At 37.0% G+C, this 25327-nt stretch overlaps 2 protein-coding genes across 2 annotated transcripts in view; both read right to left on the bottom strand.

Moving 5' to 3' along the window:
* LOC121411406 (scaffold attachment factor B2-like) overlaps positions 1 to 24372 on the bottom strand; it is a 29302-nt gene extending 4930 nt beyond the window's left edge. Inside the window, 12 exon segments of the mRNA XM_041604127.1 lie at positions 1138 to 1378; positions 2173 to 2322; positions 3687 to 3796; positions 4659 to 4699; positions 5829 to 5866; positions 5868 to 6331; positions 7869 to 7902; positions 8495 to 8614; positions 9110 to 9262; positions 11371 to 11393; positions 11801 to 11885; positions 24199 to 24372. Of these exon segments, the coding sequence (XP_041460061.1) occupies positions 1138 to 1378; positions 2173 to 2322; positions 3687 to 3796; positions 4659 to 4699; positions 5829 to 5866; positions 5868 to 6331; positions 7869 to 7902; positions 8495 to 8614; positions 9110 to 9262; positions 11371 to 11393; positions 11801 to 11885; positions 24199 to 24333 (1594 nt within the window). The 5' untranslated portion in view covers positions 24334 to 24372.
* Positions 14583 to 17614, bottom strand: LOC121411408 (piggyBac transposable element-derived protein 4-like). The gene is made up of 2 exons (XM_041604128.1): positions 17078 to 17614; positions 14583 to 16322 (listed from the first exon to the last, which is right to left on the bottom strand). Exons 1-2 carry the CDS (start codon positions 17293 to 17295, stop codon positions 14675 to 14677), a joined length of 1866 nt encoding a protein of 621 aa, XP_041460062.1. The 5' UTR covers positions 17296 to 17614; the 3' UTR covers positions 14583 to 14674.
* Positions 24373 to 25327: the final 955 nt, after the last annotated feature.

Here is a 25327-nt window from a genome sequence, read left to right as displayed (position 1 = left end):
TCATGCAGGATGTTTGGTGATACTTGATTAGCCTTATGTCCAAGTTTAATGAACTAGATCCATACATTTTCTAAGTTATGATGACATTTCAAAAACTTAACCTCAGGTTAATATTTTGATGTTGATTCCCCCAACATGGTCTAAGTTCATTGACCCTAAATGACCTTTGACCTTGGTCATGTGACATGAAACTCTAATAGGATGTTCAGTAATACTTGATTAACCTTATGACCAAGTTTCATGAACTAGGTCCATATACTTTTTAAGTTATGATGTCATTTCAAAAACTTAACCTCAGGTTGAGATTTGATGTTGACGCCACCGACGCCGTGAGAAAAGCGGCGCCTATAGTCTCACTCTGCTATGCAGGTGAGACAAAAACAGAATAAATTTGGGTACTGTAAAATTTATTTAACCTTTTAAGTATGCATAAGCATTCCACCTACGATGACTACACTTCTTCCTTCTGTATGTTAATTTACACAAAGCAATTGGGAAACAAAGAATAGATACAGGCTTATTTCTTTATATCGTTAGCAGGAATATCTAAGTTAAATATCATCAAGTATTCTTTGCATCTAAGTATCTCTGATCTCTAATTCTATTTTCTGTCTGTGACCTGTGATGTTTTCCTGCACCTTTTTTTTCAGAAAAAAAGTATACAAGTAAACTAGTATACGTCAACGAGGCAGAAGTAGACAAAGCAACGTAGCATAAATCAACGTTCCATAAGAATATTCCCCCAAGTCAAAGCAAATTATTAATAATAATAATATAGCGGCATATTTACCCAAGGTAGTCACTTTAGTTCCGAAAACTGTTCTCCCAGCGGGCCCTGCTATTATTACCCCGGCTTTAAGACCATAGTATGCAAAACACATATTATATACCTCTTCAAATACAATTTAACCTAGTCAGACAGATTTCTTTGGTCTTAGTAAATTTGACTTCATCAAAGTTGCCATTTTGTATTGCATTTTTTAATCAGCAAAAGTCCACTTCTTACTCTGCATCTCCCTTGTCTGTGATTCAGTTTTCTTTCTGCTGCAGTTTTCTTTCTGCTGTTTAAATTCGTTTTCCTCTGGATAATTGTCATGATTTTTTTCTTTCGTCCAAAACATAAATTTGCTATTGTACCTGGAGATGCTGCAGGTGGCTTGGTTTCCTTACTGTCACTACCAGTTTTCTCTTCAGCAGGTTTGGTCTCTTCTTTTTCAGTCTTCACCACAGCAGAGGCAGCGGTACTGGCCTCTTCCTTGGCTTTCTCCTCCTCCTCCTTTTCCCTTTCCCTTTCTTTCTCTTTCTCCTTCTCAGCCAGGAGCAGTGACGGTGGGATGAGAGGCGGCTTCCTTCCTCCTGGTACAGGATCATTACCAGCCTAGCAAGGCCATGAAATGGAGGAAAAAAAATATTAGAGGAAATCACTATGTACGCCTTTGAGGAAGCCAATGACATAAGTCAATTGTCTCTAAATAGAAAAGAACAAGTTCCTACACATGACACTGCATACTTTTGAGTTCAATCTAGTTAACATAATACAAAATGTCAAAAAAGAAATTTGACGAACAATCTATAAAGAGACAATCTTTACAACTTACTTTTAATCTATGGAAAAACTCTGCACAAATCAGATCTGAGGGGAAAGGACTAGGGAGGGAGGGGAAAGGGGCAGGGTGTCCTATCTCTCACTCTCTCTATAAATCCACATCAAATAATCTGGGAAAAATTGCACCACAGAAAATCTGCAAAATATGCAAAACAAAAAACCTAACTCGACATCAGACACCAGCCCTATCTATGCCCTTAAATTACTCTGAAATTATAACACTACCCCTAGCCTCACTGTTTTCAAAGAAATGAAAGACAGATGCAACTGCAATGGGAACAAGCATCTTGGACCTCGTCTTACACAGAGTTGCCATTGATCCGATCAACCTCAACTACTGTATATCAAAATCCGTCATAATTTTTCATTCAGGAAATTTGCATGACGACCTTTGTAAAGAAGAGCACACCAAATTGTCAAGACAACTATGAATGTATGAAAATACATCGTATCTAGAAAACATTTTGAACCAAAAAATGAAGTTGGCATGGCAGGCTTTCCATATTTGTGATTGATCAGATCAATCCCAACTCTATAAGATGAGGCCTGATCTTTCTCTACCTTACCCATTCAACATGGATAGTTCTGCCATGGAGCTCAGTACGATGGAGATGGTTCATAGCCCTCTGAGCTTCGGAGCTTGCAGACATCATCACAAATCCATAGCATAAGGTTCCGGGACTACGGGCATTGGTCACGACCTTGGCACCAGCAACCTTTGCAAGAGAGAACAGATATTAAACGCTGTTACATAAGCTCAATTTAAACCTCAAATATTGGGAGTGATCGAATTCCTCATAATAAAACAAAAATATCATTAATTAAATCAAGATTAAATTATTAAAGAAATTAATCTGTTAGGAAGGAAATAAAGTTTATTAGTTATTAGCTGTGTACGCAAATAAGAAAGACATGTAATGCTCCATACTCTGTCATATGCATGAAAAATTTGATAAGGCTACTGTTGCAATACTAAAATTCAACTGTTATTGCTAAAGTTGTAATGAATAATATGCAGCAAAATCAAACATTTGCATTTTCTTCCTTTTCCTCTTCAAACAATAAGTAAACAAGAACACAGGAAATTCTGAAATAAGATTTTTAAAAGTAACAAGTGGAATGCCTCTGGCTGTCTCACCTGCATCATGCGATTCAATATAGCAGCAGTGCTGACTTTGAAAACTACTATAAAATAATTATTCACAAAAAACACCATTCATATGATACAATACTACGTTCATTGACATTTGACCTTCATCATGTGACCTAAGAATTGTCAGTGATACTTGATTACCCCTATACCCACATTTTACACACTATATCTATAAACTTTGAAAGTTATGACAGCAATCTAATAATTACCTCTAAAATGGCCAAAGTTCAATGACCTTAAACCTTGGTCATGTGACCTGAAACTCGGACAGGATGTTCAGTGATACTTGATTACTCATATGGCCAAGTTTCATGAATCATATCCATAAACTTTTAAAGTTATGATGGTAATTCAACAGATACCCCATTATGGCCAAAGTTCATTGACCTTTGACGTTGATCATGTGACCTGAAATTCACAGAGGATGTTCAGAGATACTTGATTACTCTCATGTCCAAGTTTTATAAACTAGACCAATAACCTAATACCCCAATTTGTCTAAAGTTCATTGACCCTAAATGACATTTGACCTTAATCATGTGACCTGTAACTAGCACAGGATGTTCAGTGATACTCGATTACTATTATCGAATCAGATCCATAAACTTTCAAAGCTATGACGGTAATTCAACAGATTCCCCCAATTTTGCTAAAGTTCATTGACCCAAAATGACCTTTGACTTTGGTCATGTGACGTGAAACTCAAGCAGGATGTTCAGTAATACTTGATTTACCTTATGTCCAAGTTTCATGAACTAGGTCCATATACTTTCTAAGTTATGCTGTCATTTCAAAAGCTAAACCTTAAGTTAAGATTTGGTGTTGATGCTGCACCGTCGGAAAAGCAGCGCCTATAGTCTCACTCTACTGCAGGTGAGACAAATATCTTTGTCTAACTTATATGTACACAGCAGAGAAAAATCTTACCTTCCCATACTTGCTGAATGCTGCCTTCAGATCGGCTGCACGTGTGGTCTTGGAGAGATTACACACCCAGAGGTTACGGCCACCTACTCTTCCAGTGCCTGGACGACGCTCTGCGGAACAATCAATGTCAACTAAGCATTGTAAGAAGCTCTTCAGTGCAAAAGCATAAGCCATCCATGTACCAAACTAAGATAACAGCACATGAGGCACTTTAAGACATTTGTGCAAGTTCTGGATATTTCTTGTGGAAGCCAAAGTATTTTTATGCGAGAAACTTGACAAAATATCAGAAGACAATCCTATGGAGCCAGACCAATATGAAATTTCACACAATGCAAGTTAAAAAGAGGAAGCACAATGTAAGGGGGTTTATACACTGGCTGGGAATCAACGCCACTAAATCAACTAAATGGTACAAGACCATAAAGATTCTTACTGGTATACACTACACTGTCAATACCAGCTGGTTAAACTATTACTAAATCAACACAAGAGGTGGAAATGCACTACATCAGAATTGGAAAATAAACAATTCTGTTGAATTATAAATCCATCAAATGAGAAATGGGCAAACATTTTGGAATACAGTAGTGACCTTTCAATGGGTAGCCCTTGGTAAATATTAATTTGTGGAATTGTCTTCTATTATACAAATACTTAAATGTACCTATTCTGATTATCACACTTGCATATAAACTAATCTATACTTGCCCAGAGTGTATAAGTTTGGTTCTATTATATGAAATATGTAAATTCCAGTAGTGCCATTTCAAAGAAATGTTAATGTGCGAGTTCAAATTCACACTTCATATTTTTAAAGAGGCTATGAAAACATACCAAGCATCTACCAACGAACTTTAACATATTATAACTTACAATGTTGTATTAATATTGTTTTGCAAGTTTTAGTACATTCTAAACTCGACATCAACACCCCAAAAAAATGAGAATGAATGATCTAGAGCGACTTACCCTTCTCCGAGCTAGGTTTGCCTGTACTAGAACCAGTAGAGCTGTCAAAAATAGTGATAAATAATGGGTGTTAGACCCTGATTTTGTTGAGAGCAAGCCCCCTTCCCTTTCTAGCTGATATACATCTCACCAATTCCATATACACATCATGCATGCATGCTTAAGCAATATTTCAATTACACTTTCAGCTTTTTACTGTACATTTATTTTTCCTTCCAGTGTCAAACACAAATCTGTCAAACACAAATCACAATCATACATCATAATTGCTCACACCACAACTACTCACATGCAGACGGTCATTCATTTCAGAAAATATACTCATGTATAACTAAACTGTCTACATGGATCTTTCTTATCTGAACCCAACTTGATGATATACTTAAAAATACATATTGAATTGATCCTCCATCTTGAAGAACTAAATCTCTCTGCATATGAATGAAAATACATAGAAAAGTACTTCTGATCTTTGACAAGTTTCCATTCCTTTGCGGCAACTCCACCGGGTTGCAGATCAGAGCTGAACTTCCGACAGCTTCAGCCAAAGAATATTTGTCCCCATTCTCAAAATCATACGATTTGACACAACATACCAATCAGTTCGCCTGACCACATTCGTCCACGTGTCACAAAACATAACATACATGAACATACTACAGGGAAGTATGCATGTACTTTACTTGAAATGGTAACGGTGCATTCTCTGCAATCGTGTGTAAATTAGAATGTTTCTGAAAGACTTGCTTATAAGTTTGTCAAACTGTCCGGTACATTTACGTTATGTAACCAACCACTTTGCTACTAGTTAAATACTTCAAAACAGCAAGGAGTAAGGCATAATTTTTTTTTCAGTACCATGATTCTTTTTGGAGGTGGGAAGCAGGACCAGCAGGACCATTTGGTTTTCAATTAGCATTCATTAAATTGATCTTCATACAAAAATTAATGTCTACCATGTAGTCTTTGACAGATACATGTATGCAATCCATCTTGTTATGATCATGTTTTTTTTAATACTACACAACCTATACTACAACTAATCCACTTGGTATGCCCTTATATATGCCAATAAAAGACTTTGTCTCAACCAGTTTGGCCAGTAATTTAGATCCAGGGCTTCTCTACTCTTACTTTTGAAAGAAAATGGATGATGTGATGACAACAAACCTTCTCCGCTCGGCATCTTCCTTGGAAGCTTCCTCAGGGGGAATCTTTCTTGTCCCCCGTTGTCTCAACACTAGCAGTGCTATCCCCAGCTGTCTCCTCATCTGTCTTACTAACAGCTTGTTCGGCTTGCTCAGAAGAATCTCCTTCGTCTTTCTTCTCCTGAGTTTCCAACTCCCATTTCTCCTTCCCAGGGGTGGATTCCTTCTGGGTATCCGCATCGGCCTGCACGACTGCAGGTGTGTCTTCAGCTGTGGCCTTGTTTTCTGGTTTGGTAAGCACTCCTTCAAGCTCCAAGATTGAAGGCTCATCGACATGCACCACCAGGGACTCGTTATCAACTTCTTGCTTCGCTGTGGTGGATGCGTCAGTGGTTTCCTTCTCCACCTTGTTGGAATCAATGGCATCTTTAGCTCCCGTCGAGGATAACCCGGAATTATCTGTTTCAGCTGAGGTTTTAAAGTGATCTTCATAAGTAGAGCTTTCATGCCCAGAAACATTTGCTGCTAAATGTGGTCATGAGGGTAGATATTTCATAGCCATGGAAAGTGATTGAAAACAATACATTATTAGGATACCACAATTGAAACAGCAAAAACTCAGAAGTTGACTTGCAATGTCTTCTCTCTTCCTTAAAAGGTTTTCTGGTTGCCATACTCACCAAACCTGTGCACCTTTCCTATATCGCAAAGGCAAAAGTATTATACTTGAAGACACAAAGATATCTACTTTTAATCTAAAATATATTAGAAATGTGCACTCTAAATAACTTGTTAGAACTTTGGCAATCTTTTTGTTTCTGTGGCTTTACATATTGCATTTCAACAGTTCAGTCAAACTGGCAAGATTCCTTTATAGTTTGCAATCAAGATACACTAGTCTCTCAACTTGGGTCTCTGTTTAGGAGCGCTGACATCAATTTTCAACTGTTACCTCTGATATATGACTTTGGCTGTAGTTGGAGTAACCTGATGGGTCATCAAGCAATTGCTGCAACACGTTCCTTTCTTCTCTGTCAATTTTAAGTTTTTAGCTTAGAGATGATGAAGGTCCAACATATGCTGTTACAATCAGCTGTGGTTGTAGGTCTTTTCTATTTTCAATGTGCCCGACAAGCAATGTAGATTGTTGACTATAGTAGTACCTTGATGATCTAGCATCGGCCAATGTTGATATACCTTAGTGTTGAAGTACAATCAGGACTTCAGTAATTTGCAACACACTGCACTTCTCGTAAAACCTCAGTCGATCTGAAGATAGTTGCCAGAGTGAAGATAGTTCAAACTGCATACTATCTTAAAGTAGAATGCCTTCTTTTCCTGATTTGTCCTGCACTGTACGACAGTTAACACTTGACATTTTTTATGCCATCAATGATGAACAAGTCATCACAAAACTGACAATACATCTCAGTCTGCATGGTTGCAAATTCATTTGAAGCCTCCGTCAAATTTTTAAGTGATGAGTTCTTTTGGTGCAGATGGTCCCACTTTCTGGTTCTCCTTAGCTGAACAGCAAAAATCTCATTGGTTTCATCAGATCATGCTGGTTGAAGATACTGCTACAAAAGAGTGATTATTTTCACTCCAACCAGATAGGTAAACACCACGACCTTTAGATTTTCCATCTCATTATTGGCGTCAAAAGAGTTGGCTGCTGAAGGTGCAAATGATGTAAATCTTGTTGCAAAGAAGCGAGTGCTTCAGCCATTCCTCTGCTTATTTAATGTCTCAATGTATGGTTGCTACATGTCAAGTTGAAGGATTCCATATTAGTTTTTCCCACTTTTCTGTTCAAATGGTCACCTGCCAGTTCCAAGGTAACATCTTCTTCATCTATGTGGCACAAAGTTTCAGAGTTCAACCCTTCCACGGTTCTCATGTACCTTTCCCATCTTCTTGTAAAAGCCACAGAAACATGCCATAATCGAACCTATTACTGAAATAACCACCACCCATAAGTACTACCCCCCTTAGCCAAATTTATTATGTCTAACGTCTAACATAATGCTATTGGTTATTGCCAGGACAAAGGTGGTCTTACCTTTGGACTCCTCTACCTGGTCACCTAGCGCTTCCTGAAGAGCAAATGAAACAAGTGGAGAGCATTATTAATAGTCTTTGAAATTTCACTGAAAGACTTCATATGCAGTACAGACCAAGTCAGTGTGTAACTAGCGAACTTGCATCACAACACCTAGTAGATTGGATAGTTGAGGTCGCTTACTTGAACCCCACAGAATCAATGCAATGCACAGAATCTCTATTAAAGTTCTATCCTTACATTTATAGGGATATTCTTTCAACATGCTTCAGGTTTAACTGAGCGAATATGTTTGGTGGTAAACTATACCTAATACTTTTTGTAGATAATTATCACCAAGATTCACAACCTTTGGCTATCTTTTATCAATTACTGACTGCAAGAGCAAGATGTTGCACACCAGCCTGTTAATCTGCCATTGGGAAAACATTATTTTCTCTCTAAAATATATCTACTAAGAATTTACCTACACAGAAACTGCGTATGTGTGCTTTTAAAGGAAATTTAAGTATGCCTTACAAAAAGCATGGACACACCAACAAACCCTTCTCCTGCCCCCGGTTATTTTAAACACAATTATTATTTGGAAGCCAAGCTCATCTATTCATTACATTGAGTGAACTTACATCTTCGGTGAGTAGTTGGTCATCATCGGCAGTGAGGTTGATAGCATCGTCATTCATGTCGTCCATTTCACAATCCACTGAATCAATGACGGTCTCGGGGTCAAGCTTCGTAATTACATCCTGTAAAACATTAAACGGACTTGTCAAATGTCTGTCGAATAAAGTCAACCCTGCACAGGTCACTTTATAGAAAGTGATTTTGTTTGAATTGAAGCAAATTATTTTGACCAATTTTTAGTGAAATATAAAAAATGATTTTTCACTGACAATTTGGCTCTGAGCCAATCAGATGCATGGATTTCAGTAACATAATGATAAATAGGAAGTTGGGCTCACTACTTATTTCATGACATACTCCCCAGATTATGCAGTAATCTCCAAGAAATTCTTGTCACATATTAAAAAAAATCTCAAGGTGTGCTATGCTCAGAATAAATCAAATAAAGGAGTAGAAATTCAATCACATTCCTTGTATCCTTCCTAAACTTTTCTGGAGGAGGCGGTGAAAAATCAATGATTTTCATAAATCTCGACTATAAACATTTGTAAATGAACAATTTGTAATAAACTTGAGCCACTGGTTCCATGTAATGGAGCCCCTGGGAAATTGCCTACCTCGTCGGAGATCTGGAAGTCTACACCACCAGCATCCATGCTCTCTTGAGAGAGACCATCCATACTGGGATCTCCGGTGGAATCGACCTGCAGAAAGTCACCATCCATCAGCTCGTCTGGCTCTAATTCTTCCATATGTTCCTCCTGCTCCTCCTGAAAAATGAATATTGAAAAAAAAAATCATGAGAATAGACCTATTACAGGTATGTACAGATTAATAGCATTAAACAACATATGTGCAGTGACCTGCAACTTGGTGATGTACTGATCGCATACATGTATCTCTGAAATATGATAGTGTGGCACAGTTGGCATGCGTAAGATGTTACATGCTCCAGTACTAGGCAAATGCTTCTCTTGTACACAATCAATCACCATGCTGGTTTACCAAGGACTTGATTGTTAAATAGAACGGGTCCCTCATCAAGGTGTGAGTATAAACACACTGCTATTTTATGTCATTGGGCAATAAGAACCATCAATTAGGCTGACGTGCAAAAAAAAAACCAAACAAACAAAGTGAATGATGGTGGCTTTTAATGATTGCCACTATGATTAAGACAAACAAAATTACTTGATTAATAGTTCTGTTCATTGCACATCCTCTTTAAAATAACCTGTGCAAAAACCCATTCTAGTATGTGCACATGTAATGGATAGTGCAAGTGTTTCTCCCTTTCTCACTTTGAATAAAATGACACGTGCATTCTTGCTCAACAGGCTTGCTTCCACTAAATAATTCAAATTCTCAAGTTTCTTTCCTAGAAATTTCTTAGAGGTAAAGACCCATAACTCTACATATTCCACTATACAGTGTATGCAAATTTTTCAACACATTATATGCATACACATGTACTTTTCAAACAAAGGGAGTTCTTGACAACCCTAACGCTCACCAGCAGCTAACCCAGCATACCATCTTATATATAATGTAGCAGTATTCAAACTGGATTACAAGTATTGTAGTTCATAGTATATAGCCACCAGGTTAAAAGAATGCCTTGTTACTAGGCTTCAAAGAAAGTAACCGCCATACATTTGAATGAATTACTAAACAAAAATATTCAATCAACCTGTTTAGTAATGAATAAACTTAAAAGCTTGATATCGAGTTTGCATACATGTATAACATTAAAATTGTGTGGAAATTTTTCTTTATTCCTATGTCTGGAATGCTTTTTGGTTGTTAAGTACATGCATTGCATAGATGCATGTGGAAATCTCCATTGTGGATGGCTCTTTTAAACGGTTGGTTGGCATGGAAATTACATGTACTGCATTATATGTGTAGGATATCTTCATTATTAATTCGTCTTTCAAACAGTTGGCATGGAAAATACATGGTAACTACATGTAATGAATTAAGTGTATAGAAAATCTTTTTGTGAATTGCTCTTTCAAAACAGTTGACATCATAACTACAAGTATAAGATGTTATAACTACTACATGTCTCTGCACACCAATTCTACCATCTAATTTGGGAAGAAATAAATTCACACAATTTCTACTTACCTAAATTATATAGCTTACAATAACTTTCAGAAATCAAATAATCTTTTTAATTCATTATTGCAATCTTGAGTCTAATTTGCTAATTTTCATTAAAGTTGATGCAGATCATGTCAATATGACATCCCGGTGATTAAAATAAAATCCTTGAAGAATTGAATTTGCCTTTTTATGTTACGATTTTTTTACTATTATTACTAACAATTCAAGGTCCTGTTTCATAAAGGCTTGTCATAGTAACAAATGTACAATTTCTTTAACAATTTTACCATCAGCCAATCAAATACATGAGATGGAATTCAGTAGCTTTTAACTGTTTTTACAAATTTGTTATAACATCTTTACAGCAAACATCATAATAGCTTCTTCTAAATTGGGGTGTAAAGTAGACTATGAATGTAACACATACAAAGAAACTTACATTATATATACAGTTGTACCGACAACTGATAGAATGATAAATCCATTCAATTTAGATCTTATGCATGTATGAATTAGTACTAGTATGAATGCAACATACATAAAGAAACTTACATTGTAGACACCGACAACTGATAGAATGATAAATCCATTGAATTCAGATCTACTTATGCATGGTTTCATGAATTTTGTCTCACCAATGCATACAGAACAGACTACTACATACACACAAAAATAATTTTATACTAATGTTGTATCATCTTCATATAACACCATTCAAATCAGGAATAATAAATACATGATGGATGGAAAAAAAACATTGTATACTTACATCTTGTTTGCCAGCTGATCTCCCTGAATAAAAAAAAAGTTAGAAAAGCTCTTAAGTACGTAGGCCTACATACCATCTGATAAAGATCTCAAATATTCCAGAATCAAATTCAAACACATGTATTGATTTTATACAGTAAATGCTAACATTTCTCACAGATATCAACATGCAGTAAGTCATTAAATTTCTCCATGGTGAAAACACATTTTTTTCAATCAGAATACATTCAGTGAAAATATGTAGACCCTAAAAATATGACATAGGCCTGTTAAAATTCATCTACGGAGCTATTTGCATTAAATTGCCAAGGACAACAGATCGAAAAATAGTGAATAAGTACATTTGTAGACTAATATTATTTGTATGAAGTTAACTAGTATCTAGTTGAAACAAGAATTAATCATCTGGGAAAAAACAGGAGATTGCTTACTTGGTGTTGCCTTTCGAGCTGTACCTTTGGCACCTGTTCCATCAATGACAATTGTGTTTGGATCTGCACCTTCTTCTGTAAGGGCCTGCAAAAACAGCAAAAAATAACATCAGTCAATAAATTATGCATTTCTCTTGAAAAAAAAAGGTTGAATCAAGTTATTGCAAGCAAATGTAAATCTAGTCTTTATTTCCAATAGAACTCAATCAACTGCTCATATTTTGACAATCAAAACATTCATGCAGTTATACCAGAAATTGCCTCATACCACATTATTACTCTCTTAATAACACTCATAAATAATCATTGTTTAAGTACAGACAATATTGAAAAAAAAATCCAAACAGAATGTTGGTAGAAGGGTAATATACCCCAAATTCATTCAACATATGCCAAGATTCGACAACCAATTTTATTTTCTCAAGCCAGTGTATTTGATTCCAGGCCTAAAATCCCCTCTGAAAAAGCAAGGTTTGCCATAAAAAATTGCAGAATGTGGAGTCTATTTACAAAGCAAATAGAGGCTTGCCCATATTTAAGAAACAATGTCACCTTGTTCATTTCAGTTCCATTTTTTATGGTTATGAGCAAGACATTAAAGGGGAAGTTCACCCTGACAAAAGGTTTATTATAAAAATAGCAGAAAAAATAATAAAAATATTGCTGAAGGTTTGAGAAAAATTCATCAAATAATTAAAAAGTAATTAGAATTTCAATTATTTGATTTGTGATGTCATATGCGGGCAGTATTCCTACATAGCAAATGGTAAAAAATCAATGAAACATCATTTTCTCAGAAAATTGAAAAAGGTTTTCACTGTACCTTTTGTATATCAATAAGACAAATTACTTCACACCCGATCATGAATAGAAAACAAAATTAAGTCATCAGAAACCATACAAAATTTGAAATTCATGCATTTTATATTACATAACACATGGGGCAGCTGCTTGTTTATGACGTCACAAATCCAAAACTTTGAACTCTAATAACTTTCTTACTCATTAACGGATTTTCCTCAAACCTTCACCAATATTTTTTACTATTTTTTCTGCTATTTTTACAACAAAGTTTTCTTCAGGGTGAACTTCCCTTTAACATTGTATCTCCAAATTGAAAACTGAAAACCAACTAAAAGCACTGAATTGTACTGCAACTCCAGGGCCCCATCATCAGTGTCATCATTTTTTTCTACAGGAGATTTTCTACAGGAATTTAACAACAATATTGACACTTTCAGTAATAATTGGTGCCAATGTCCCCAAAAGCAAAGCTTTGCTATTGAAAACATCTTGGTGGTGAACATATTAAGATAAGCACCTACCGGTATATACGTACAAAAAATAAAGTAAGTTGAAAAAGTCTGGTTAGTAATTAAAAAAGTTAGCTAGAATTTCACTTTTTTTATTTTTCAAACAAAATCAAAGCCTAAATTATTTCCTGAAATCTGTTTACAAATATTTATTAACTCACTGCAATATTACACTGTATCTTCCATAAAATAATTTGATTTTATTTTCATCTCGTTGACTCTATACACATATATATTGGCAGCTGTTTGCATATTCATAAGTCACCATAGGTTTTGAAGGTATAAGATTTTGTTCACAAAATTCAACATATTTACACTGAAACCAACATTTTAAAAGTTATCTAACAAAACACGTCTTCCAAAGATTACTCTTACAGAACTGTGACATGATGAATTTTCAGATCTAAAGCTAAAAAAAAAAATTGAAATTCAAACCGCTATTTTTCACTTTGTAACTGTTTTTTACAGACACATATGATATTTATGTACATAAGCACGGGGGTTTTAAAAAACATATTTTTGCACATGTTCTGCACTATTTTTGCTTCTAAAATGCTGTGAGAATGCTTGGTACATCTTCTGATCGCGAATTCAACAACCCACGAAAATGTCGAGACCCCAGCGATTGAAGAAAAATTCTGTACGTGAAACAGCTTATACAGTATCGCTAAGTGGCAAAAAACATGCAATTGTCACAGGACTAGTGGTAAAGACTATCGATAATAGCACTAATACGTTCTTGCACAGAACTTGTAAAAATCATAATTCAATATCATGATTTCAGATAGATACCGGGACAATGTTTCAGTCCTTCAAATTTATAATTTCGTGGAGCTCAATAAATCGCTCTCCTTATTTTTTCGAGGTGCTCAATTGAGCTCCTCAGAATCGCTCTCCTTGACTAAGGAGCTCAAATCAATTCAATACAATACATGTATGATAAAATTATAGATTTTTCTTAAAATTGTAAATGCAATAGCTGTTAACTATTAACTAATCTGTGGTGAAACTAGGCCTGGGTCAATACGTTTACAAAATATCACGCTCCTGGAAAAAAAAATCTACAAAAATTGCTAAAATTTCTGATTTTACATCTTTAACCCTTACCCATTGGCTGTAAAACAGGTACAAATACTAACAAAACAACACCAGAACTTCTAGATGTGATTTTATCAACCATTTATTGAGTAATATAGTCAAATCATATATCAAATGAAAGGTCAAGGTTCAAACTTCAAAATGATGAGTAAAAATGTAATTACATGTTAAGGTATGCGAATATAACCTCATTAATATTCATAAATTCATCTAAAAATTTATAATTACACACTAAAATTCAACTTTATACCAATATTTCACACCCTTCTACATTTTCATTATCTATGAAACATCTGAAATTGTTGAATTTGACATCAGAGATCATAAATCAAAAAAAAAAAATCTTGGACAAGATCAAATAAAATATCATACATTAGAAAAATAAGACAGACTGACAACAAAATAATACTTACCAGACAAATCTAAACTTACCTACTGCAACAGCCCTTGGTGTTTGGAAAAGTTATTGGAGAGAAGAGGAATATTTTGGGTTGGTGTGAAAATCATAGAAGCAATTTCTATTGGTGCAGAGGTGTACTTTACAGACAGAGCATATCATTTTGGATTTATTGGCATTATTACCCTTGGACGCATAGCATACCTTACATGTTCTCCTACGACCCTCGGAATCTTCAACGGGAAGGTGCATAGCTGATGTTGCATCATGAGCCCCACTTCTTTTAGAAGCAACAGGAGTTACAGGTCTGTACAATGGAACTGGATCATCCTTCTTTATACCACCCAGTTGCATTGCCAGCTCTTCCCTGAACTGCCGCTGAAGAAAGCGGGACTTCCGCTCAAAGCCTGAAACACCGGGATGAAGTTTCTTCATCTCACAGAATAAAATATAGGAGTTAACTACAGCTATATCTACCATATGATAGAAAAGGGTCTTCCAATACTTATTTGTCTTTCGTAGAACATTATAATTTCCTATCAACTGATCGGATTTGTCAACACCCCCCATATATTTGTTATAAGCTGCAAAAGCGATTGGTTGTTTCACTTTAATTTCTTTGTGTTCGCCATTTGCCCTGGTATTCCTCGTACAGTGGGTGTTCTTATTACCAGGATGGTAGCTGGACATAACACTTATTACTTTCTTATCCTTCCATTGAATTACAACAACATCTTCATCCCTAATCCATCTCATTTCACCCCTTTCTGTGTCTTTCTCCCACTGTTTCATTGTGTCCTTGAATTCTTTTGGAAAACCCTTCCGGTTACATCTAATGGTTCCGCACGCAAAGATACCCTTACGTTTTAGGTCCTTCAATAATTGAGTTGATGTGTAGAAATTATCAATATACAACTTGTACCCTTGGTGATGAAGATCCTTACATAGTTCCATTACTACATCATAACCTAATCCATGTTTACTAGATACCGTACGTCGTCCAACGTAAACATCAAAATCATATGTATACGCATTTGAGGAGTCGGCCAGCACCCACAACTTGAACCCCCACTTAGTAGGTTTGTCCCTAATATACTGAATAAAACCGAACCTTCCCTTTGATTTTACCATCCTTTCATCTATACTAATATGTTCCCCAGGTTGATAAAGTTGTTTACAAGTTTCTTTCATATGCTTCAGGAGATAATTTACCTTACGTAGGGGGTCCTTATCACCTTCAGTATTTGGGTCCGTAATTTTGAGAAAACACAAGATCCCTTTTAGCCTATCCTTAGTTAAATATGCCCGCGCCCAGGTACCATGATACGGAAAAGATGTACTAAAATACAATTCTAAATCAGGTAAAGGTACAAGTCCCATGTAAATAAGCAGTCCGCAAAGTTGTTCCATCTCTTCTACTCCCACTGGTTTCCAGTCACCAGAAGATGTTGCATACGAAGGTTTTTCATGAATGTGTTGACGTGCATATTCATTGGTGAACATGCACAATTGTCCTAAGACCTCGATGGAGAAAAACAGCCGGAAAAAATCGATTGCCCTAGTCATCGTGGAGACACCTTGACGAGTCCTGATGTTGGTGAGTACAATCCCTGGATCGCGTTTCGCCTTGAAATTGGTCAGCCGGGCTGGTGGTACCCCATCATCTACGTCATCGTAGCTCTTCCAGTTGCAGGTAGGCGTAGCAGTAGATTTCCTATAAAAACAAAAAATAAAATACAGTGAAAAATTAATATATAATCCTGTAGATGAAAATTGAGAGAAAAAATATATGATGAACTCAGTCATTACTTGTAATAAAATACTACAGTAAAAATAAAATCAAAATGACAAAAAAAATAAAAAATCAACAGATAGATTTACATGATTTTATGTGAATTTGATGGGTTTATGAGATATTTTTTTTTTTATTAAAATGGCTTCAGAATAAAATATATAAAGTACAGATAACCAACCCCAGCCCCCAACCCCTAACAAAACATACAAAGATTTTTCATAAATATTTGAAACTCATACACCACTGCATGTAAAAAATGCTTGCCTGCACTCTCATGACTCTGCAAGGTCACAATGTATTTCAAGACGTAAAAAATGATAAAATGGGTTTATTTCCCAACTTAACTATTTTATAAAATCCATATTATTCCAAAAATTAATATTCCATACCAAATCAATCATAAAAAGTGTCAGAAAGCGATTAGAAAAGGCATAAAAGGCGTAACTAGGGCGAAAAACAGTCCCTAGCAACGGAAAATTGGCGATTGCTCGTGGTGCATTATTTAAATGTCCGACCACTTCCGGTTTTGTTTTTTTGCCGATTTTAGCACTAAAACAATGAAAACGCAAAATTATATAGTGAAATTATGATTCTCCATAAAATTCTGTTCGGAAAAATGATTATGGATTCTCGGAAATACGGAATTTGTTGCTAGAAAAATGAAAAATACGTACCGTTTTGCTGGTTTTCTCTGTGCAATTGACGTTGCGTGCTTTCGCTTACGAGACCGCCCCTGACTTGGCTGAGTCGAGGTTGATGGCTCCTCTTCATCGGATGAAAAATCATCCAAATCGTTCAAATCAGCCACATATTTTCCTGTCAGCAGGTCATCCAGATATGATTCTTCGTCAGAATCCATGCCTGACATTGTATCACTCTCGAAATCCGACATTTTGATCGCAAATTCACCGGAGGTTCAAAGTCGTCGCAGATAGTTTCGCATACAGTATGCACTGTGATTGCGTTGTGCGAGTGATCGAGCTAGCTGAGCTGAGCGATCAGACACTCTTCGGAAAAATCTCCGATGTTAGCCGAAACTTATCGAGAATGCCCTTATTTGGGCATCAAAAGAAAGCTGAATGAATAAGCTTTCGAATGATGTGTATTTCATGGGGTTACGATGTCATACGAAGAGATACGAAGTGGGGAAACTTTGTTTACATCGTTCAGCGGTCATATTGACCGCTAAACGGCATGTCCAACGGGGAAGAGTTAAATCCATGAAATGGCCATCTATTTTCCATAATTCCTTGAACACGGCTGTAAGCTCTTTTCATAACAAATCTCTCGTTTTTTTAATGAATTCTTCTTTAAAAATGAAATCAATATCGCAGAAATGTTGGAAATGAAGTTGGACCCCATGTACATGTTTTAGGGCTAGATCTTTTAGAGGGAAAGTAGAATTCTCGGGGGCGAAAGTTTCTGGTTTTGTACCCGTATGTGGGGAAGTATAGGAAGGAGTACCAGGCGTTAGTGGGGAGTGACTAGCCTGGAGGCGTTCAGGAGTAAAAATCATAGTACTATCGTACCTTTACCCCCTAACGCCTGGCGCGGGTACGTATGGGGTCCCACATCGGAAGGGAAAATGCAACTATACAAATGCACCAAACTGCGCCTTATAATTTGAATCTGACGTTAACACTTCTGTACATGGGTAAAAATATCGGTTAGCAACGTTTGGCAAAAAAAAATTACTGAAAGGAAAAAAAAAATTGCAGAAATGGGGTGAAGAAATAAAAGTAGAAGAGAGTTTACTCACATTTGTTGTCTTTGCCATCTTGGATCCATTGTTTCATCAATATTGTCGCGCGACAACTGTCAGCGCTGACTATTGTCGCGCGACAATATTGATGAAACACCCCCCTGGTTCAGTGGTTGAAGCGGGACATTTTAGCAAATGATTTTGCCGCCCTCTATAAGCGTCACGTAACTAGGTTGCATTAACAATGGATCCAAGATGGCGAAGACAACAAATGTGAGTCCTTCAGTGGTAACTCTCTTCTACTTTTATTTCTTCATCCCATTTCTGCGATTTTTTTTTCCTTTCAGTAATTTTTTTTTGGCCAAACGCACTTGTTCACTGCTACCACCCTGCCTGTGGGGAATCTACGTGATATTCACCTTCTCTACAACATCGTAGTGATGGCGGAGGTAATGGTAATCTCAAAAAGGTCGCATGACCTCCCAAAAAAGACGCATTATTATCTAGAGTTGTTTACCGTGATATTCACCTTCTCTAAAACATCGTAGTGATGGCGGAGGTAATCGTATTCTCATAAAGGTCGCATGACCTCCCAAAAAAAACGCATTATTATCCAGAGTTGTTTACCGTAATATTCACCTTCTCTACAACATCGTAGTGATGGCGGAGGTAATCGTGAACTCTTAAAGGTCGCATGACCTCCCGAAAAAGACGCATTATTATCAAGAGTTGTTTACCGTGATATTCACCTTCTCTACAACTACAACATCGCAGTGATGGCGGAGGTAATCGTAATCTCATAAAGGTCGCATGACCTCCCGAAAAAGACGCATTATTATCCAGAGTTGTTTACCATGACATTTACCTTCTCTACAACATCGTAGTGATAGCGGAGGTAATCGTAAACTCTTAGAGGAAGTATAGTCAAATAGTCGTAAATATTACCGCGCATGTCAGCGTGTTCAACTAAATCTTATTTGCCTCCGCTTAAGATCAAAACATATCGTCTTTTCGTTGTTTTTCTTCCTCCATTTTTGTCGGAGATCAAAACAAATTCATCACCAATTATCGTCATTATCGTCGGAGATTCATGTTCTTCCCCGATTATGTCGGAGATCAAAACAAATCATAATCTTCTTCTCCACCTGCCTTTCCGCTAATATCACAGATAAAACAAATCATAATTTTCTTCCCCTTTATCTTATTTTCCTTCCACCGCTTTTGTCTGAGATCTAAACAAATCACCAGCGCATTTTGACGGCAAACATGTCGCCACGTGTTTTTTTTTTTTTGTCTTGTTATGTTTTGGTTTTTCCGATCCGATTTTTTCCCCACTGGTCAAAAATCGGAGTTCGGAAAAATGTAGAAAAAAGGGGAAAATCGGATCGGATCGGGAATTGGAATAAAAATCGGTTACAGCATTAAAAAAAATGATTTAAAGAATCAAATTTAAATAAGAGCCAAATATATGAATAATAGGTGTAATGGAAACTCAGTGTAAAAAAATCAAGCATTTGCCCCAAAGAAAAAGAGAAAATAGGCCAAACATTGCCATCCTTATTTTGCCACACATGAAGATATAACTGAGAACAAGGTTATATTATAACCTTGTTCATTGCACTCATTCAATGAACAAGGTTATAATATAACCTTGTTCTTAGTTATATCTCCATGTGTGGAAAATAAGGATGGCAATGTTTGGCTTATTTTCTCTTTTTTGGGGGCAAAAGCCTGATTTTTTTACACTGACAGTTTCCATTACACCTATTATTCATACAACTTGGCTCTTATTTAAATTTGACACTTTAAATAATTTTTTTTTAATTAAAAATAGGGATCAAAAAATGAAAAATTTCTTGCCATATTACTTTCCACCAAAAGAGGGCGTACACAAAAATATGCCCCAAATTCAAGTTTTTGAGCGCTCTAGTGAATACAAAAATTGTTCCCAAGTTACTAATGTAAAATAAATTGCAACTGTATGGAAATTAGTAATTTTGGTCACAAAAGTGATATTTTAATGATTTTTTAAAGTGTGTGCTCTGTACAACATTGGCATACCATAGTCCTACCTGTAGATTCACCACAGGCAGGATGGTAGCAGTGAACAAGTTGTTCATTGAATGAGTGGCCAAACGTTGCTAACCGATATTTTTACCCATGTACAGAAGTGTTAACGTCAGATTCAAATTATAAGGCGCAGTTTGGTGCATTTGTATAGTTGCATTTTCCCTTCCGATGTGGGACCCTATACGTACCCGCGCCAGGCGTTAGGGGGTAAAAGGTACGATAGTACTATGATTTTTACTCCCGAACGCCTCCAGGCTAGGAGTGGCTCCATACGTACAGTATATAACTTTCACTCCCCAAAACGCCCCAGGCTACGTAGGGGGAAGTGGAAAAAAAACGTCCCCATAAACAAGGACAGTCTCAATTTATCAAGACATGATGGCATAATTGTACTTGATGCCCCCAGGGGACATCAACGTTTTACCTTGATTCGCGTGGATCCTCGACCCGACCTTGTTTACCATCGGCGAGTTGATATCCATCCGCGCGTGATTCGGTTGATCGCGCAACAAATAAAGTAATTGGGGGCATCAAGTGCAAGTAATATAAGAGAGACGAGCTATAGCTCTCAAGGTTACATTAGCTTTCAAGGTTAATTTTGCCAACAAGGTTAAATTTGGTTACAAGGTTAATTTTCTTGAAACTTTTGGGGGCATCAAGTACAAGTAATATAAGAGAGTTTATTCTCTAGCTATCAAGGTTAATTTAGCCAACAAGGTTAATTCGTTTCGACGTTGTTATGAAGGCTTGCGCGGCTAGAAAATAGAAAAAGAGGGGAAAATGGGGTTAGTGGAATGTAAACTTCTGAATAAACGTGCTGAATAACTGGAAAATTTGGGGGCATCAAGTGCAAGTAATATAAGAGAGACGAGCTATAGCTCTCAAGGTTACATTAGCTATCAAGGTTAATTTTGCCAACAAGGTTAATTTTGGTTACAAGGTTAATTTTGTTGTTTTTGGGGGCATCAAGTACAAGTAATATAAGAGAGACGAGCTATAGCTCTCAAGGTTACATTAGCTATCAAGGTTAATTTTGCCAACAAGGTTTATTTTGGCTGCAAGGTTAATTTTGTTGAAATTTATGGGGGCATCAAGTACAAGTAATATAAGAGAGTTTATTCTCTAGCTATCAAGGTTAATTTAGCCAACAAGGTTAATTTGTTTCGACGATGTTATGATGGCTTGCGCGGCTAGAAAATAGAAAGAGGGGAAAATGGGGTTAGTGGAATGTAAACTTCTGAATAAACGTGCTGAATAACTGGAAAATTTGGGGGCATCAAGTACAAGTAATATAAGAGAGACGAGCTATAGCTCTCAAGGTTACATTAGCTATCAAGGTTAATTTTGCCAACAAGGTTAATTTTGGCTGCAAGGTTAATTTTGCTGAAATTTTTGGGGGCATCAAGTACAAGTAATATAAGAGAGTTTATTTTCTAGCTATCAAGGTTAATTTAGCCAACAAGGTTAATATGATTCGACGATGTAATGAAGGCTTGTGCGGCTAGAAAATAGAAAAAGAGGGGAAAATGGGGTTAGTGGAATGTGAACTTCTGAATAAAGTGCTAAATAACTGGAAAATTTGGGGCATCAAGTACAAGTAATAATAGAGAGTTTATTCTCTAGCTATCAAGGTTAATTCTGTCAACATCACGACTAGGATTACTTGCCGGATCACCGCTTTCATCAATTTTGGGGGCATCAAGTGCAAGTAATATAAGAGGATAGATGAGGAGGCAAGGATGCGCGCTCATCTAGATGCACCTGTTTGCGCATTTGCGCTAGTGCAAACCGGAACTACTTTCTATTATTTTTTTTAAGCGAGAAAAAGAAATGTTTACATTTCGGAATCGAAGAATCATCGAGAAATCAAGGAGTACCACGAGGTAAAAACGTTGATGTCCCCTGGGGGCATCAAGTACAATTATGCCGACATGATTTGTCTAGGTTTATGAGGATATCCTTGTTTTCTGGGACAATCCCAATTTTTGGACCAGCGCCTCTACTGCAAGAAGCCGCCTGGCCCTGGCTAGCCAGGAGGCGTTCTGGGGTAAAAATCATAGTACTATTCGTACCTTTCACCCCCTAACGCCAGGCACTTGCCCGTATAGGGCCGCACGTCGGAAAGGAAAATGCAACTATACAAATGCACCAAACAGCGCCTTATAATTTGAATCTGACGTTAACACTTCTGTACATGGGTATAAATATCGGTTAGGAAGGTTTGGTATGTTTGGTAATGAAAGGGAACAAAAATCGCAGAAATGGGATGAAGAAATAAAAGTAGAAGAGAGTTTCCTACTAACATTTGTTGTCTTCGCCATCTTGGATCCATTGTTAATGCAACCTAGTTACGTGACGCTTATAGAGGGCGGCAAAATCAAGTGCTAAAATGTCCCGCTTCAACCACGGAACCAGGGGGGTGTTTCATCAATATTGTCGCGCGACAACTATCAGCGCTGACAGTTGTCGCGTGACAATATTGATGAAACACCCCCCTGGTTCAGTGGTTGAAGCGGGACATTTTAGCACTTGATTTTGCCGCCCTCTATAAGCGTCACGTAACTAGGTTGCATTAACAATGGATCCAAGATGGCGAAGACAACAAATGTGAGTAGGAAACTCTCTTCTACTTTTATTTCTTCATCCCATTTCTGCGATTTTTGTTCCCTTTCATTACCAAACATACCAAACCTTCCTAACCGATATTTATACCCATGTACAGAAGTGTTAACGTCAGATTCAAATTATAAGGCGCTGTTTGGTGCATTTGTATAGTTGCATTTTCCTTTCCGACGTGCGGCCCTATACGGGCAAGTGCCTGGCGTTAGGGGGTAAAAGGTACGAATAGTACTATGATTTTTACCCCAGAACGCCTCCTGGCACAACGAACAATTGTGTACAACGGATAGCGGAGCGTGAACGTAGCGGTCGTGTACATTTTTGCTTATTACATGACGTCATCCAGCCCCTGCCGAGAACCAATTTATGAATGAAAATATAGTAAGCATGCGCAGTGCAAGCCTTTTATTTCCACACACAGAATTCCACCAAAACAAGTGTGCAATTCTCTATCACCTCGTACCAAAATCGACCTAGAATTTCACTTTCCCGTATTTTATATGAATTATGAAAGGTATTCTCGGAGGATCTATTTTCTCACCGATACTGCACAGGTAAGCAAATTTCGATTACTTCTTGCTTTTCTGTCAAAATCTTACGAATTAGCGTCTATATGCCATCGTGTTCGTTGGAATTTGTAGAGTCTATCGCAACGTGCGCAAAGTCAATTGGCTTCCGGGTTTCGGAGCGTCGCGTGAATATGCATGAAATTGCAGAGTTTCGATAATTTTCGATCGATACCGGAGCGATCCGATCACGAACCAAAACTATTTACGGCGTACACAACGTGACCGGATATCGTTATCGCTATCGATACTTCCGCACGCAGTCCGAAGGAATTATTTTTGGGACCACGTGGTCATGACGTGATCTGCGCGATTGACCAATCAGCGGTCTTCGAATCGCTGTGCGGAGACGATCTATCCGTTGTACACAGTCTATGGACAATTGTTCGTTGTGCCTGGCTAGCCCTGGCCTGGCTGAGAGTGAGGGAGTGAGACTGAAATCCATGGAGTGTTTCTCGTACATGAATTGTTTCTAAACTACTAAATTGTTGAAATTTTTGTTAGATTTATGCCATAGACTACTCTTCAACATCATATTCATGATATTTAGAAGAGACAAAAAAACATGTATTATGACAAAATCTAACACTTGATATTCATCGTTCAAGCTACCCGCAAAAAGCATGCTGCACTAAACTAAAGTAACATCCCCACACACATCATGACACACACACTCGATCTGTCGATCGATCGCGCGCAGGCCCGCAGCTCGCCGCATGCAGTCAGCGTGTACTGCATTGTAAACTCTAACCTCTGAGTCTGCGTCTGGCTCTGTTGAGCTGTCTCTCTTCTAAATCCCACTCGATAATGATTTTTTCACTCTCAAATTATACATTACCTTTTGCAATTTCTCGACAAGTAAAGCTTTGATTCCAGTTTTATCCAACCCTCTCTTTTCAAGCTCGAGTCGCAAATCAACAACTCTCAAATCTGCTATTTTTCTTCGGACAGAATTTTCTTCACAAGACGCCATGATGTCGATGAGGTCCGCTCCTTTAAATCACGTGATAACGTCAGCGCGCTTTGGTTTCCCGGATGTATCATATACAGCTATGTATACAGTGCGTCCCCCCCCCCAAAAAAAACTATACACTTCAGAAATGGCTGCTAAATAAAGATTTTGGGGGAAAGACTGATACATATGGAAAGCCAATAATGTCAACTTTCAAACGACACTAAAAAGTTGGAAAACTATTCATGCTTGAGCGAGTATTGCCAGTTGAAACAAAGGCTATGAAAATTAGGCTGGGCCGGAATTAGCCTTCCAATTTTGTCAGGATTTTTTGTTTGGTACTTGCAAAGTTGAGGGATTTGTGATGAATTAACTAACTACAGATTTATTGAAATGTTTACTACATATGGTACAACTCACAACTAGACTTAGAACATGTAGAAACATTGCTTGCAAGTATTCAGAGGCCTACCCACAAAACATTCTTTTGATTTTCGTTAATTGAGCTTTTCGGAAAATGTTGAACTGTTAATCATGTTTTTTTTAATAATTTATCCCAATTCAAGTGATATAGATTAGCACATGGTATAGATTACTGTATTTATTTAAACATATAACTATATGTATATTCTCTGATCCTATTTTACATTTACACATAATCACTTCACTCATGCACTTAATACAATGGTTACGATACATGCATATTACGTTCTAAAAGATTTCGAGATTCAGCATCGGCTGCTATGAAATCTTCCTAAACAACCTTAATACAATTTATTCAATATTATTCAAATATTGAACTTTTCCATCGTGATATATCAAGATAAATGAAGATATCATCACATCCTAATAACAATTTTACAGCAGAGTGTGGGCTGTCGTAAAGCGACACCAATTTTAAAGAAATCGCAGCCTATGTATGTTTGCAATGGTGCAATCAACAAATCAATATAAAAGTGGATTTCTTTTCTAACACTGGTATAGGTGCTCAGTCGAAATCTCGAAACAAAGATAA

This window comes from Lytechinus variegatus, chromosome 3, assembly GCF_018143015.1.
Source record: "Lytechinus variegatus isolate NC3 chromosome 3, Lvar_3.0, whole genome shotgun sequence".
NCBI classification, from domain to species: domain Eukaryota; kingdom Metazoa; phylum Echinodermata; class Echinoidea; order Temnopleuroida; family Toxopneustidae; genus Lytechinus; species Lytechinus variegatus.
The sequence above is the reverse complement of the archived record's forward strand: the minus strand, read 5'-3'. Positions and strand labels throughout refer to the sequence as shown.

Coding starts and splice junctions, on each gene's coding strand:
- LOC121411408 (XM_041604128.1), bottom strand. CDS start 17,295: ATGTCGGATTTCGAGAGTGATACAATGTCAGGCATGGATTCTGACGAA. Junction 16,323..17,077: donor CAGAGAAAACCAGCAAAACG/GTACGTATTTTT, acceptor TTGTTTTTATAG/GAAATCTACTGCTACGCCTA.